Source organism: Chrysoperla carnea, chromosome X (genome assembly GCF_905475395.1).
Source record: "Chrysoperla carnea chromosome X, inChrCarn1.1, whole genome shotgun sequence".
NCBI lineage: Eukaryota > Metazoa > Arthropoda > Insecta > Neuroptera > Chrysopidae > Chrysoperla > Chrysoperla carnea.
Window position 1 is genome coordinate 15015919 of NC_058342.1, and position 15437 is coordinate 15031355.

The 15437-nt window shown below is 31.7% G+C and overlaps 1 protein-coding gene across 1 annotated transcript; it reads right to left on the reverse strand.

Annotated features, from left to right (window-relative positions):
• Positions 1 to 1555: 1555 nt before the first annotated feature.
• Positions 1556 to 15150, reverse strand: LOC123302960 (glycine receptor subunit alpha-2). Its single transcript, XM_044886054.1, has 7 exons — positions 15038 to 15150; positions 14640 to 14814; positions 11595 to 11821; positions 10098 to 10180; positions 8135 to 8269; positions 4704 to 5086; positions 1556 to 1711 (listed from the first exon to the last, which is right to left on the reverse strand). The coding sequence occupies exons 1-7, from the start codon at positions 15115 to 15117 to the stop codon at positions 1556 to 1558; spliced, it is 1239 nt and encodes a 412-aa protein (XP_044741989.1). The 5' UTR covers positions 15118 to 15150.
• Positions 15151 to 15437: the final 287 nt, after the last annotated feature.

Below are 15437 nucleotides of genomic sequence, written 5' to 3' on the forward strand. Positions count from 1 at the left end.
CTGAAAAAATTAATAAATAGCTGCAACTTGTATTACGCATATGTTATACATGTATAAGATTAGTAGAAAATCTAAAAAAATTTTGCCAATAAAAGCTTAACTTTGTTTGTACAGTCTATATATATATAAATATATATCAAAGCATATTAATTTTAGTCCCAAGTCAAAATTTTGGTATAGGCGTTCATAAAATCACCAAATTAGTCCATTTACGATTGTCCGTTTGCCCGTTATTCCGTCCGTTTATCCGTCATTCCGTCAAGATGTAATTTTTATAGCGTGCTCAGGATGTAAAAACTAAGTATGAGTTCGTAAATGAACAACATAGGTCAAATGAGTCTTGAGTCCGTGGGACCCATTTTTAAACTGTTAGAGATAGAACAAAAGTTTAAATGTATGAATGTTAATTAAATGTTATAAAAAAATAAACAACTTTTATTTGAAACGTTTTTTCGTAAACATCATTGTTTACCCGCTAGGGTGAAATTTAGGACAAAACTTTTGTGTTCTTTTCTCCAAAACTATAAATAGTCCAGGAGGAATCGGCGGAGAGTACCGAAAACTATTCCACCTCAATTTTTTTATGCGATCCTCTTCAAATTGCCCTCCTAATGATATAAATGCGTGTTGCCATGGCGCAACCCGGTGCCATATTGTTTAAACCGAAATTGTTTAAACAATTGCAAGGAATTGTTATTTTTCAACCGGACAAATTTTTTTTATATTCTTTATTGAAATACCAATAAAAAAGGTCCTATGACTTTTCACGATAAAGTTAATATTTTTAAAGATATGAATTTTTAAAGGTTCGAAAAATCTCAAATTTGGGTACTTTCGACCCATGAAAAATATATTTAAAAAAAACATAATGTCTAAGTAATATCATACAAAAGATAGTTAATAATATTGTTAATAGAGATTTAAAAAAATTTCATTGTTTATATCTTTTTTTTAATTGTTAATTTCGCGCCATGGCAACATGCATTTATATCATTAGGAGGGCAATTTGAAGAGGATCGCATAAAAAAATTGAGGTGGAATAGTTTTCGGTACTCATGCGCCGATTCCTCCTGGACTAAAAAGATAGGGAATTGAAAATTTGCAGGTAACTGGCAGCTTCAACTAGTGATCTTGTGAAATATTTTCGATAAACGAAAAAATTCTAGAAAACATTTGGCGCTCGATAGAGTACTTGTGTTATTTTTTTAAACTCTTCAGATTTAGAAAAAATTATGCAAGCACTGACATTCAAAACTTTCTATACAGGGTATTTCAGGAATTAACACTTTCAATTGTTTGTTTTCACTTGTTTTTATTATTTTTATAGATAAAATTAAAATATACATAAAAAAATTGTAACAATTAATATAGAACACATATTGGAATTTAAGATCACGAGCAAAATCTTTGAAACGTAAGTCGAAATTATTTTAGTCCATGCAATGATGAGCACATTTCAATCGATTTTACTCCCTAATGAAATATTTTTCCAACTAAAAATTGAATCTAAAATTGATCTAATAAAAAAATTTAATGGCAGTGAAAAAATATTTTTTCACGTTAAAAATGTACACCAATATACTATATTTAAAATGAAAAATGAAAATGGAAAGAAAAATCTAGACATTTTATCAATGTAAACAGCAATTTCACGTCCATTACAGAATGTTTCGTATTGTGGTAATACTAATGATGGTCTAGGCTCCACATCCTAGAATCAGATAAAATCACTTTTTAGAATATGATCAGTTCTTTATCATCCTCCATATTGCATTAAATAAAGCACAAAGTGTGAAATTAGGCAAGTGAAATTAAGCTATAAAATGTTCTCAATCGAGTCGGTTCGATTGTTTAGGGGCTACGACGCCACTGAGAAACACACAGACGCACACAAACACTTTAAACTTATAACCCTCCTTCTGAAATCAATATCAAAGTGATGGTCGAGGACATCAGATGAAATGAAAGGGATACTTAGAGAGCTATCATTTTTTGGGACAAATTTTTGGAAAAATTTAATTGAAATGGAAATATTTGAGTTGACTTATTTCTTTTGAATTACTTAATTATTTTACCATTTCACTTTTCGAAATGAATGGAGCCAGGTTTGTCTCACCATTCATTTCCATAGTAATTATTTATATGTTAAAATTATATGCCATGCCTTTTCCAAACTGAATCAATTTTGAAGATCATCGCCAATTTTGTAGTCTTTTCGGCTACGGAATACTAATCTCGACTTGAAACATATCTAAGAACACTTTCCGTTAAATTACCTTTCAAATGAAACCAAAATAATTAAAATCGGTCACCCGTTTAGGCGCTACGATGCCACAAACACAGAGACACACACACATAGCGGTCAAACTTATAACACCCTTTTTTTTGGTTCGGGGGATAAAAAAGGATTATGCATGATACTTATATATTGTAACGAGTCTGGTATAGTGGGTGGCTTTGGAAAGGTCTATTCTAGAAAAATATATAACTATTTATCAAGAGCGTCGCCAGCCGATGGCAAATAGGGGGGCAAGTTGATTTATGGAGAATGGGAAAAGTATGAATTCTAGGTATGTTCAATTTATTTTTTATTCCTAAATTAGACTTATAAAATTTATATATTAAATTTTTGGTTAATTTATCTGAAAACGGGTGTGGAAATAGAGTTGAATTTTGGGGTTTAGACACTGGAGTTCGGATTTGTAGTGGTGGAAATCGTTTCCCAAAAAATTTATTTTTCTGCTACTTCTTTTTTCCCGTTTCTTTTCCTAAAAACTTATTTCAAAGTATATTAAGTTTAGTAACAAGTTTGTAACGCTTAGATATATTGATGTTAGAAACAAAAATGTGATATAGGTCTTCGTAAAATTAACCTAATTAGTCCATTTCCGTTTGTATGTTCATCAACACAGTAACTCATGAACGAAAAGAGATATCGAGCAGAAAATTTATATCGTGCTCAGGACATAAAAACTGAGTATAAGTTCAAAAGTCAATTTGGTCTTCGATCCGTGGAACCCATCTTATAAACCATAAGAGATAGAAAAAGTGTCAGTGTAAAACATGTTTCTTATAAAAAGTTTAACTTTTGTTTGAACTATTTTTCGTAAATAACTTTGTTTTCCCTTGAGGGTTCAAATAAGGGCAAAAATTGAGTCTCCTTTTTCTCAAAAACTATAAAAGATGGTGAGTTGAACAATTGTAGGTAGCTTCATTGATTCTTATTTCATACTAGACCCAATCGATAATATTAAAAGGGTTAAATGGGTCAACTTTTGGGAGAAAATTTTTTGTTTAAAAATTCGTGGGTGCTTTAAACCATTTTTGTGAATCTCGAGATTAGGGCAGCTGCCCCTATCTACCCCTTTGGCGACGCCCATGCTATATTTGGAAAAGTGCAATTGTAGATGTAATATGAATATAACAGTCTTAGCAGATATTTTGTAAATTGATTTTGCGGAAAAATTAAATGTAATGTAAACAGTAAAATATATCATAGTTTCAAAAAAATTCACCCAGTGGTGTTTTTAATTATATCGACTCTTCGGAATATCTTTACAATATAAAAGCTTCGATCAAACTGGATGATCGATGAGTAAATTCATAGTTTCCATGGACCCAATTCTCTAATAATTTGAATTATTGAGATATGGATAATCAATGTTAGAACAGGAAGTAAAATACGCGCAAAGCATCGCCTGAGATGAAAAGCATCTGAAAAACTTTTCTTATCTGTTTTGTAGGACAAATATTGTAAATTAATTTTGTGGAATAATTAAATTTAATGTAAACATTAAGATATATCAAAGTTTCAAAGAATCCATTCAGTTAAATTATATCGAACCTAGGGAAAATCGTTACAATATAATAGCTTTCGGTCAAACTGAATGATCGCTGAGTAGATCAATGATTTCCATGGACCCAAAGCTATTTTGTGGCATTGCTGAACAGGATTTGCAATGAAGATGCGTTTCCAAATGCCTAACAAGTGCTTCGCGTTCTGGCAGTTTTACCTGTATCAATAGCGACGAATTAACTTTTCTTTTCAACTTTGCGTTGTCTCAAAACATACTTTAGATCGACAATGACTTCCCCCCTTGGATGATTCCCGCTCATGAGCCTGCATTCGTTTGTCACGCAGCGGAATATCTCTCCTGTTCAATTGTGTTCTACAGCTCGAAATTTACTATGCAAAATTGAAAAATCTACTGAATCATAAGAAGGACCTAGACTGCATAACCACTGAAGTTGTTGCAACAAACTGTCCTGTCGAGATGAATATGGGGGGTCATAAATGACAACTTCTAGGGGGAATATGACGAGAAAGAATAATCTACTGTGTCACTGTCCGTCTACCCGATAGTGGAAAATAGTATAAAATCGTGGTTTGTTAATGCAATGGAAGGGGTGGCGAAAATGAACTTTGGGAAAAAATGAGCTTTAAAAGTTTGAAATTCTTCAAGTATCAAGTATGAGTTTTTCAGATATCTTCAATGAATTTTGATACTATCGACCGAGATCTAGGTCCAAACGAATCCTTCAGTGGCTTAACGCTAACCTAACCTACATTCCATTGTAAGAGATTTCGAATATTTAGGATTTTGTACCCATGGAGACTCATGATCTGTGAGAATCTTTAGTTTTAAAAAACTTAAAGCGATAACGATTTTCTATAAATATTATGCGAGGTCGTTTGTATTCACCTTGTACTCATCTAGATCCGATGGTATATCATCATCCGAATATCCTTTCATAGCTTTGGTTGCAACTGGTCCCATATAATTATTAACCACCGCAAATTCCATTAACGATAGAAATACAAAAACGGAACAACTTGACATCCATACATCAATCGCTTTTACGTATGATACCGGTGGTAGAGATTGCTGTGATTGCGTATTTTGTGTTGCCAATGTTAACAATGACGTTACACCAAGTGTGACACGCGCTGGTATTGCTTCAGGTTTTATCCAAAATGATATCCATGACATAACGACAATTAACGCTGATGGAATATACGTATGGAATAAGTGATAGCCAAGCCGACGGCGTAGATTAAAAACAATTGCTAAACACGTAAAATTACCTGGAAGAAAAAAAAATTCAGTCAAACATATCTTTTTAAAGTACGGCTTTTGTTTCACTAAAATGAGTAAAAAAAAATGTTGCATTGATTTATCAATAGTCAAATATATGCTAGTGATGTGCCGGATCGGTAAATTTGTAGATCCGCGGATACAATGTTTGCTATAACTCTGACTATATGTTTTTTTAGAATACAAATTTGAGCTACTTGTGTGGAGTCTCTCCAAAGAAGAACTCCACATTTAAGCCAGATATAAACGTAAACAAAGTACAGGTTGCTCATATTTTGCTTAGATTTTTTTCAAAAATTTTTAAACCTTGTTTTCTCAATATTTAGCAACAGTTTGTTTGCTGTGAATCAAGTTAATAATTTCTCAAGCAATAACTTAGTCGGAGCTATTTCATCATATCTATGTTGGCTTTTGTTTAGGACTGTTATGCCATCTGCATATAAAATGATATCGGAATTCTCCAAAAAAAAAGATGGAATATCGTTCACGTATATAAGAAATAGGAGGGACGACTTAGCGCTTTGGTAGTTGTTGCTTATTGGAACATATTGAGATCTATTTTAAAAATATGTTTTTAAAAGCGGGAGGGATTTTCCTCTTACACCATACCTTTCAAGTTTGTTTAGTAATATGGCATGGTCAACGCAGTCAAACAATTGATTATTAGTGTATCTTCTTTAAGTTCTAAAACGAGAAGTTTCTCAACTTTAAATTTTTAGTTTTTAAAAAAGACTTTCTTGACCCATACTCTCTTAGGACCTAGCAAATTATATATTTATAAATAAATATAAAATGAAATAGATACAAAAAGATACAGAGATGTAGTTCAAGAATGATTCTAACCACAAAATTCCAGTAAAACTCCACAACAAGATTTTGTCATTATTGCAGCATCTATAAGTTTGTACAAATTTGCGAATCTTTGAAGATTTTTAGACAACTTGTATCATTTTTTTGTAAAAATATCGCCTATATTAAAAATTATTTGGATAAAAAAACTTTCTAGATATACAAAATTTATAGTACTTGTTGAGATTTTTAAGTTCACAGATATTTTAGAATGTTGATAAACAAAAAATTTTTTTACCATTGTTTTTCATTAAAGAGAATTGAAAAAAATACATTTGCACCAGTACTCGAAACCAGATCTCTTGGATTCATGCCAAGCGCATGATCCAATTTGGCAATACGAGCTCTAGATCCCAGAATGTAATTTTTCAACTTATCGAATTTTTGTTTGATTATCAACAATTAACTTTATTATTATTTATGTTTTTTGTTTATTTGCTTCCAGGGCCCGATGAAGCTATTTAGCTGCTCCGTACAAAAATAATTTCTAGCGCCCTTAACACTCGATATACAAAGTGTCTTTTTTAAATTAACATATGCTTGAAACTCGATAAATAAAGAGCGAGGAACGAAAACGAAAAATATTAGTTTCAAAGGAACACATCTTATACCGGCATCGAATTCAATCTAAGTTTTCAGGTTCAATTTAAACTTCACTTTGATTCATAACTGACAAACAATAGATTAACGCTTTTAATTAGAAAGTTGTTCTTTATAAATACGGAAACATTTTTTGTTTGAAACAATTTTTGGAAATTGAATAGTTTTAGCAGTAATTGTTTGCAAATATCTAGCTTTTTGTACGTTTGTTCATTCAATTTCAACCAAAATGGTCTTTGTAGAAAAACAAACTACTTGTACTGTAGTTATTGGAAATTTTTTTTCGAAGGGAGCCTACATTTCGCAGAAACAATTATACGAAATAACAATTTTGATATGAAAAAACAATTTTTCTAACAAAAAATGTTACTTTTTAAAAATGTTGTCGATTACCAATTATAGAGTAGAGTGAGCTTGAAAACCTAGGCCAAGTTTAATGTCTGCGTAAGATGTGCGCCTATAAAACCAACATTTTTCGCTTGAAGCATTTTTATCGATAAAAGCTATTTATCGAGTTTCAAGCATATGTCAACTTAAAAAAGCATCCTATATACAGGGTATATGTATTAAATGTACAGTTTAACGATTCCAATGATTTTTTTTATAAATAATAATAAATTATTCCATACAATCCCAGTTTTCAAAATAGCCCTGGTTTTATTGTGTCTCGATTGTCGAGATTACTGTATATCATATTTTAAGGATTTGTCGCTCCGGGTGATTGATAATAATAAGACTCCATAAATCGTGTTCTAGGCTTCTATAGGGATTACACAATTGTACAGGCTGTTCTATAACTGTGTGCAGAAATTTCGCTTCCTGATTAAGCTGAGAAAAAAAAGAAGAACATGTTCTTTACCAGATTTGGATCTGTAGGCTTATTTACGTGATAATTAACCTACTATTATATTAGTAAATTAATATTCATCAAAATAAAAGTCATCCAATAAAACACTACTTAAACAGAGGATGTCTTTTATCATAGGAAGGAGTGACCTAAATGCAAAATTACTACAAAAAAAACTCTATTTGGCTACTTATAATACTATAAAAACTAACCCACAAAAACCAAGTTTTATTACACTGTCTTTTTTTATAAATTAAGTTTTGTACGAATGTAATTTGCGTGCGAATATCACATAACGTAAGCATTTAGTTGATAGAAACGGACCGTGTACTCACGGCAAAACCACACTATGTATATTGTGTTGAAGTTGTAGGTTGATACGATGCATAAAATTTTGTTTTATAGTTTTTTTGCAGTAATTTTGCATTTAGGTCACTCCTTCACACTATGATAAAATACATCCTCTGTTTAAGTAGTGTTTTATTAGATGTATTTTTTATTATTTGGTTATATATGAGCAGGATGATTATCTCGTAAATAAGGCCTCTGATCCAAATTTGGTAAAGAAAATTTTCTTATTTTTTCTCTCAGCTTATTCAGGAAGCGAAAGTTCTGCAGGCAATTATAGTATAGGCAACACCCTGTATAATGAATTTATAACACGTCTCTAACCTTCTTAATGGACCTTCGATATAGGACATAATTCAATATTTTTGTATGAAAGACACTTTAAAATTCTTACCAGTTGAATATTCAATGGTGCAGTCAGCGGTATAATTTTGTGAGATGTCTAATTGAGGTAACTCAATATCTGGATTTACAACCAGTGGATCAGTTAGATTCCATAGAAATACCAAATCATGATTTGTATGAGATACTGAAAAAAAAACTTGTTTTGATTAATATTCACAAACATTTTCTTATTGGAATTAGTCCAAGCTCATCCCATCGCACAGTGGTTCCGTCATAGGGCAAAAAAGCAATAATCGACATAGAAAATTTGTAATTTTAACACCTAGAAAGTTCAAACTTCATGTAAATATAATTAAAAATGCTTCACTAATTATTTTCACTACAACATGGAAAGTGCAAACATACACAGAACCAAAATATTAAAGGAAAATTTTGTTAACTCAAAATTTCAAACAGCTGTATCTCTGCGAAAAATTATCGAATTTGGAACAATTATCGCTCGTTTGAAAGCTCGTATTTTCTAGTTTTGGAATCTACTGTTCAAAATAAATAATATTAACTTTGATGGTTGTGTCAGTAGCTGAAAAGTATTTTACAACAAATTTAAGGTCACTCGGAAGCTTGTTTATTTTTTGAAAATGGGCTATAAAAAGTTCTCATGCGAGCTTTTTAGACCAAGGTATTTTTGCTTTCTAAGTCAAATTGACACTTCTGGATTAAAAATCCTGTATCATCTGAAATAATCATAGTAGTGACATGTTTCTGATATCATTCGAAAACTGATACTGCTTTCTTGTAAGTCCTTGTATATTGTATTGTAAAAAATTTAGCACTTTCTCAATTTTTTAAAACAAGTCAAAAAGCAGAATTTTTCCATATTTTAACAATGTATTAAAAATACGCAAAGTTAGTAAAAACAATACACGCTAGATTAAACATTTTCATAAAAACTAATTGCTTCCAAAAAGCTCGTACGTTAACTTTTTATAGCTCATTTTCAAGAAAAATAAACAAACTTTCGAGTGGTCTAAATAAAATTGTTGAAAAATAATCTTTTAAAATTTTTTGTAAGCTTTTAAATTTTTCTTTTCAACCTTCCTTACAAAGCGGCAAGGGGTGATAAATATTGTTGAGCAATAGATTCCAAAACTAGAAAGTATAAGTTTTTTAATAAGCATGATAAAAATTTAGACGCCTTTTTTTTACAAAATGGGGGCCAGGTGAATAAACGCCTAAAATATGGAAAAAAACTGTTTTTGCCATGTTTTTAAAACGAAAACAGTTTCGGTTTTCGAATAATATCAGAAAAATTTCAGTGCGATGATTATTACAGATGATACAAGATTTTAAATCCAGAAGGGCCAATTTTGCTTGGAAAGTGAATATCTTAGCCCAAAAAGCTCATACCGAAAATTTTTAGCTCGTTCTCAAGAAAGATAAACAAGCTTTCGAATGGTCCTAAAAAATTAGTTATAAACCAAATTTGTAAAATTTTGGTACGTTAAAGAAATTTCTAAACTTAATATAAAATTTAGTGATAACATTTCTAACCTTTTTCTCCCTCCGTGCACAGCGGCAAGGGATGATAAAAATTGTTAAGCAATAGATTCCAAAACTAGAAAATACAGTTGTTCCCAAACGAGCTATAGTTGTTCCAAATTCGATGATTTTTCGCAGTGATACAGCTGTTTGAAATTTTGTGTTAAAAAATTTTCCATTAATATTTTGGTTCTGCATATATAATAGCCGTAGTAACAAAAAAAATTTTAAGAAAAAGTTTCAAACAAGCATTTTATACTTTTATCCCATCTTTACATGGGCGAGGACTGTGCAATAGGAATAAGAGTTTGGTAAGATTATACACTGCAATTCAACAGTTCGATAGCTCAAATGGTAAATAAAGTGCTGGTCTAGAAAGCCAGAGATTGTATTTTCGATCCCCATTTGAATGTGTTTATCTTCATACAATCATTGAGGTCAAAAATGTGAATTTTCAAAATTTTTCTACTTACAACTTTCAATCATCATTGAACAAATTTGAGTATCATGTGGATACGATTCAAACTTCATGGCGCATGATAAAACCAATGTTAGCCTAAAAAAATGCAATTATCTATTAAATTTAGTATACTGGCAGGAGATGATAAAATTAAAGCTCTAGTCCATTGAAATATTACATTTTTTTGGTCTTAGACCGAGGTAGAATGTTGACTAGCTTCGCCTCTATCGAGGTAAAATTTTTACTAACTTTGACTTATTTAGCATGAATGTGCATAATATGGCGTAACATGGTTAGAAAATAAATGTCTTTAAATAGAAATGTCTTCTAGCAAAAATCGTTAGAGAATAAATGTCTTTGAAACACGAAATAGAGGCTGCTTAGTCTCTAAATTTTAATGACTTCTTTGAATGAAACAGTAAATAAAAAAAAATTTGGCCTAAAAAAGTAAAAAAATTTGGAAAACGGTTGACCCTGCAGGTCATCCCTGTAACTTAACCCGCTAAGTATTGACTCATAACGTGTAAAAAATTTTTTATGGCATTATTGCTAAAAAAATCATTTTTATCGTTTTTTTTCGACAACAAACAAACCGATTATGGCGATCGATGTAGTTATTACACGTTGAGAGCCGATTAGTTTTTGAAATCGATCGGTAGTTCTCTGAGCTCAAAAATGAAGATGTTCGATGCTTTTGAGCTTCTAGCTCAAAAATTTCATAGACGTTTGATAAAACACTATTTTTTTAATTTTCAAATCGCGATAATTTTAGAATGAATAAACCGATTTTCACGCGGTTGGTGACATTCGACGCAGTTTTTGAAGCTTCATGAAGAATCTTTAAGTTTCAATTGATAGAACAAAAAATTTTGAGGTTATTCCGAAAAAACGATTTTGGCAAAACGGGGTGAAAACAATAACTTCCCTATTTTCTTAGCGGGAAGTTAAAAAAGTTATGAAAATTTGAATTCCCGTGATGTTTTAAGAACTGAATTAAGAGGTTCTTTAAAATGCTTCTACAATTTCCAATACAAAATCCATTATAACGGAATTATACCTTTTCAATTCCTTTAAATTTATTATTATTTGGGAGGAGGGGGGTCCGCTTTGTCCGAGGCGAGATTTTTGGGACAATTCACCTCGCCTTGCCTCGGTTAGTAACGAGGATTAAAACTTTGAGCCTCTCTTCGCTTCGCCTCATTCCTCGTAACCGAGGCGAGGCTAGGCTACCTCGTAGCCTTCGTGAAACCCTACACAGGACGCTATTTTATTTTTTGGCTGTCAAGAGGGCGTTAGTGATAAGTTAAATTCGCATCACTGTAAAACAATATTACTCTATAAATCGAGTTAATGCGGTCAAAATGCACTCTCACCCCTCTAAGTTGACCTTCTATACAGTGCATGAAACTAAATTTTTGGGGGAAATATGACTACAAAAAATGCATTTCTCTAATTGTGTCCATAATGCATACCTGGATATTCTACAAATAATTTTTTTTTAGACACTTACTTAGACATATATAATAATGTTTTATCATGATACAGCCAAAGATAATGATTTGGAATGCTCATTTCATGAAACGTAACTTTTTTCGCATTTTTAAAAAAACAATCAGGTCTCCATATGCTATGCAACCATTCTACGTCCAATATACGATATTCTTCACTCATATTTTCCGGTAATCGTAATCGTGGATCTCTCCAACTTTGAGCCAAAAATATGTCGGTTACATAAGTCTATATTCAGAAACAGAAAATGCATACATTAAAATTATTTTTGAGAAATCAAAAATTATTTTGAATAAGCAAAAATTGCTAACAAAACGGTAAATAGACAAGAAATCACGGATATGACAGTATGAGGTAGATCGACACATTTTCGCGTTTTTCTTCGCTTTAATCATCTCTTTTGCTTAAAAAGCGTTAAATAACGTTTTTTAAGGTCTTCTAAATAAAAGGAGTGGCCAAAAAATCCACTTGCTCTATAAAAAATAGGGTATGATCAAGAAAATTGGGGTAGTAGGACCAAGTACCGCGTTATAACCTTTGTTATACCATGTATACATGTAATCTATATCAAGGTAAACTAAGTTTGGTTCCAAGTTTGTAACGCTTAAAAATATTGATCCTACCAACAAAATTTGGATATAGGTGTTCATAATCACTTAATTAGTTAATTTTCGGTTGTCTGCCTGCCCGTCTATCTGTCAACACGATGACTCAAAAACGAAGGACATCAAGCTGAGGCTTAGTTCGTTGATGAGCAGCATAGGTCAATTGGGTGTTGGATCCGTACGACCAATCTTGTAAACCGTTTGAGATAGAACAAAAGTTTAAATACGAAAAATGTTTTTTAAAATAATTAAATAAATTTTGTTTGTTTGAAACATTTTTTCGTAAACGTCACTGTTTACCTGTGAGTGAGCCAAATAGGACAAAACTTTGGTGCCCATTTTCTCCAAAATTAAAATAAATAAAAGATAGGGAGTTGAAAATTTGCAGGTAGTGGTTCTTTAAATATTCTCGAAAAACGAAAAAAATTCTAGAAATACTTTCGAAAACTTTCGAAATTTTTGAAAAACAAATAAATGACAGGCAAAACGCCGCCATAATTGAGTAATTTTTTTAAACTCTTCTAATTGATAAAAAAAATAATGCAAGCACTGATATTCAACACTGTCTATACATGGTATTTCAACAGTTAACTCAGCCAATTGTTTTTTTTCTTCACTTTCGTAATTTCAATAGCTGTCAATATTTTAATCCAAAATTTTGCAAGCAAAACGAGAAATATGAAAATTTACATTTGTTTGCAAAAGTTTGTTACAAACATTCCCCTCTGAAAATTCGTCGGCGAATCAAAATACTAAGTAAAAGCTTAGGTGTTGCACTAAGGGGTCAGATATAAATAATCGATTTCTTAATGTATAATACCATTTTTAAATCATTTTGAAAGATTAAAAAAATAGTAATATGATATATGAATTATATGAACAAAAATCCCAATTTTATATTACAAAATGTTAACAAAATATGTAGTAGAATTACATGGATTATCTTGCTTATCACTAAAGGGACATTCATACCGAAATTCACAGTTGAAAAGTGTATAAAAGTAGGGTTAGAAAGGAAAAACAAGTGTCTAGCGAGATTTAAAAAAATGCAATCATGCAGGAACAGTAAGACACGGTAAGAAACGCATGGCGTTTACTACAATGGTGGCAAAGACAGATTAAAGCCTTTTATTTAAATAATTTTTAAAAGATACATAGGTAAAATTTGAACATTTAACCGGAAATAATCGAACAAGTGTTGTACAAATTTTAAAAAAAAGGTTTAGAATAAAATTGATAAAAGTAACTAATATAGAATAAATAAATAAATGGGACTACACATTTAAAGTGAACACTTTAAAATAAAGTAATATTAAAACAGCAAATTAAAGCGAAAAAACAGAACATAGTAAGTGTTATAAATCACAGTTTTTATATCACAATAGATTCACAATATTCACTATCACAGAACTTCACACTGTTGTGTGGCGGGGGGGGGGGTGGATCAGATGTTCGGGCCATCGAGTACCTTTGTGCTTGGTCACGGGGGCTGATTATGGTACTGCCTCTGTCTGGTTAGGTGTTCGATGTAGATGTCGCGCGACCAGCGGATCGAGTCCGACACCATCAACCGAGCCATGGTCTGCGTATATTTCAGTGCTATTCCCAAAGACTTCGTAATCCCATAGTTATTAGCTAGCCAGGACCCGAGCGAACCAACGAAAAGTGCATCCAATGTCACCTTTGTCTCTGTCACCTTTCGTGGTTAAGTTCAGCAGCAAGTTGGTTATATTTTTCGAGCTTTTGCTGCCAAGCAATCTCTAGAGCATCAGGAGTATCCTCAAATGAAATGCAAATGCCGATGATCTTTACTTCCTAGATTCATCCAGAACCACCAGGTCAGGACAAAGAGTGCTCCGTACATCGGGTACTTGTCTATTGATGTTTAAGACAGCACCTGGAGGAAACGCGATCCACGAGCAAGACGGTCTTGAATGGCGTTATACCACCGTTGCCACACCGCTGAATGGATGGTACAATGATTCAGTACGTGTGGTAATGTCTCATTGACATAACCACTCTCATTGACATAACCACTACCTATGTACCTATGTTAGCTAATATTACAGTATTGAATAGGGCTATCCATCAGAAGTATTGTGGGTACCGCTAAGCAGTATGGGCCTGACGCCCATAATGCATTGAAGCGTCCGCCATGACTATTGCTAATGTTACTATTCCCTCAATACAGTACACAGTATGGCGTTCACAACGTTACTGACAATGATATACATAAAAAATTTCTTACAATGTAAGTGCTACCGGAAATATCCAATATTAAATTAATTACTTACATCAAAAAATTAAACAGATATTAAAATTTACATTCATATCTACATATTACTCTAGTGGCCGCATAGCTTTAACATAAACACTATTTGCTATAGATATTACTTAGCATTTTGACATCTAAATTTGGATCAAACACTTTAAAAGTTTACCATTGACTCTTCATTAATTGAATCCAATGATAAAACTGTTACATGAAAATATACAACCGTTGCTTGGCCAGATAATTTCGGTGCACGATTTTTATCATAGTGTTTCGAACGTAATGGCAATATATCTCGCAACGATAAACTAATTTCTTCACTATGATGTATCGTTTCATTTGGGCTATAACATAAAAAAAAGCACTTATCACTTAAATTTATTTCCAAAAATAAAGTCGTCTCACGATAGTTCGCACTTAAAACTGCATCACCATCTTAAAACTAAAAAAAATCGACTTGTGGTTTCCGTTACTTAACCAACTCAAGCAAAATTATTTAAATTTTCACAGTAGGAAAGTGCGAAGTGTCGTGACACATCAAAAAGGGTAATTTCGTCATCCACTTACAATAAATTACAGTAGGATTCACAGATATGTCCAAATATTGTCAAAAATATGATCAAAATAATAAATTTATAGCCAAACATTGATTTAAGATTTTCACAACGAATTTTTTTAATTTTTTTAATTTTTTTTTATAAAAATTTGTGTTTATTGAATTTATATTGACGATTTCATGATATTTTTTTTCAAACCCTTCATAAACTGATATTATGAAGTTTATTGCTTTGTCAAGCATAATGCGTGTCTATTTTTAGGGTTTCTCAAACATTTTTTATTATTATTAAAACACAGGGTGCTTAATGCATCTCTTATCGTGTTATAATATACATTCACTACAAAATTTCATCCAGATAATTAAATTACACTAGCCGATTATATGAGTCACAGAAATATGAGTCTACTT

Coding starts and splice junctions, on each gene's coding strand:
- LOC123302960 (XM_044886054.1), bottom strand. CDS start 15,117: ATGTTTGGCTATAAATTTATTATTTTGATCATATTTTTGACAATATTT. Junction 5,087..8,134: donor CACCATTGAATATTCAACTG/GTAAGAATTTTA, acceptor TTTTTCTTCCAG/GTAATTTTACGTGTTTAGCA. Junction 1,712..4,703: donor CGGATCTAGATGAGTACAAG/GTGAATACAAAC, acceptor ATCTGATTCTAG/GATGTGGAGCCTAGACCATC.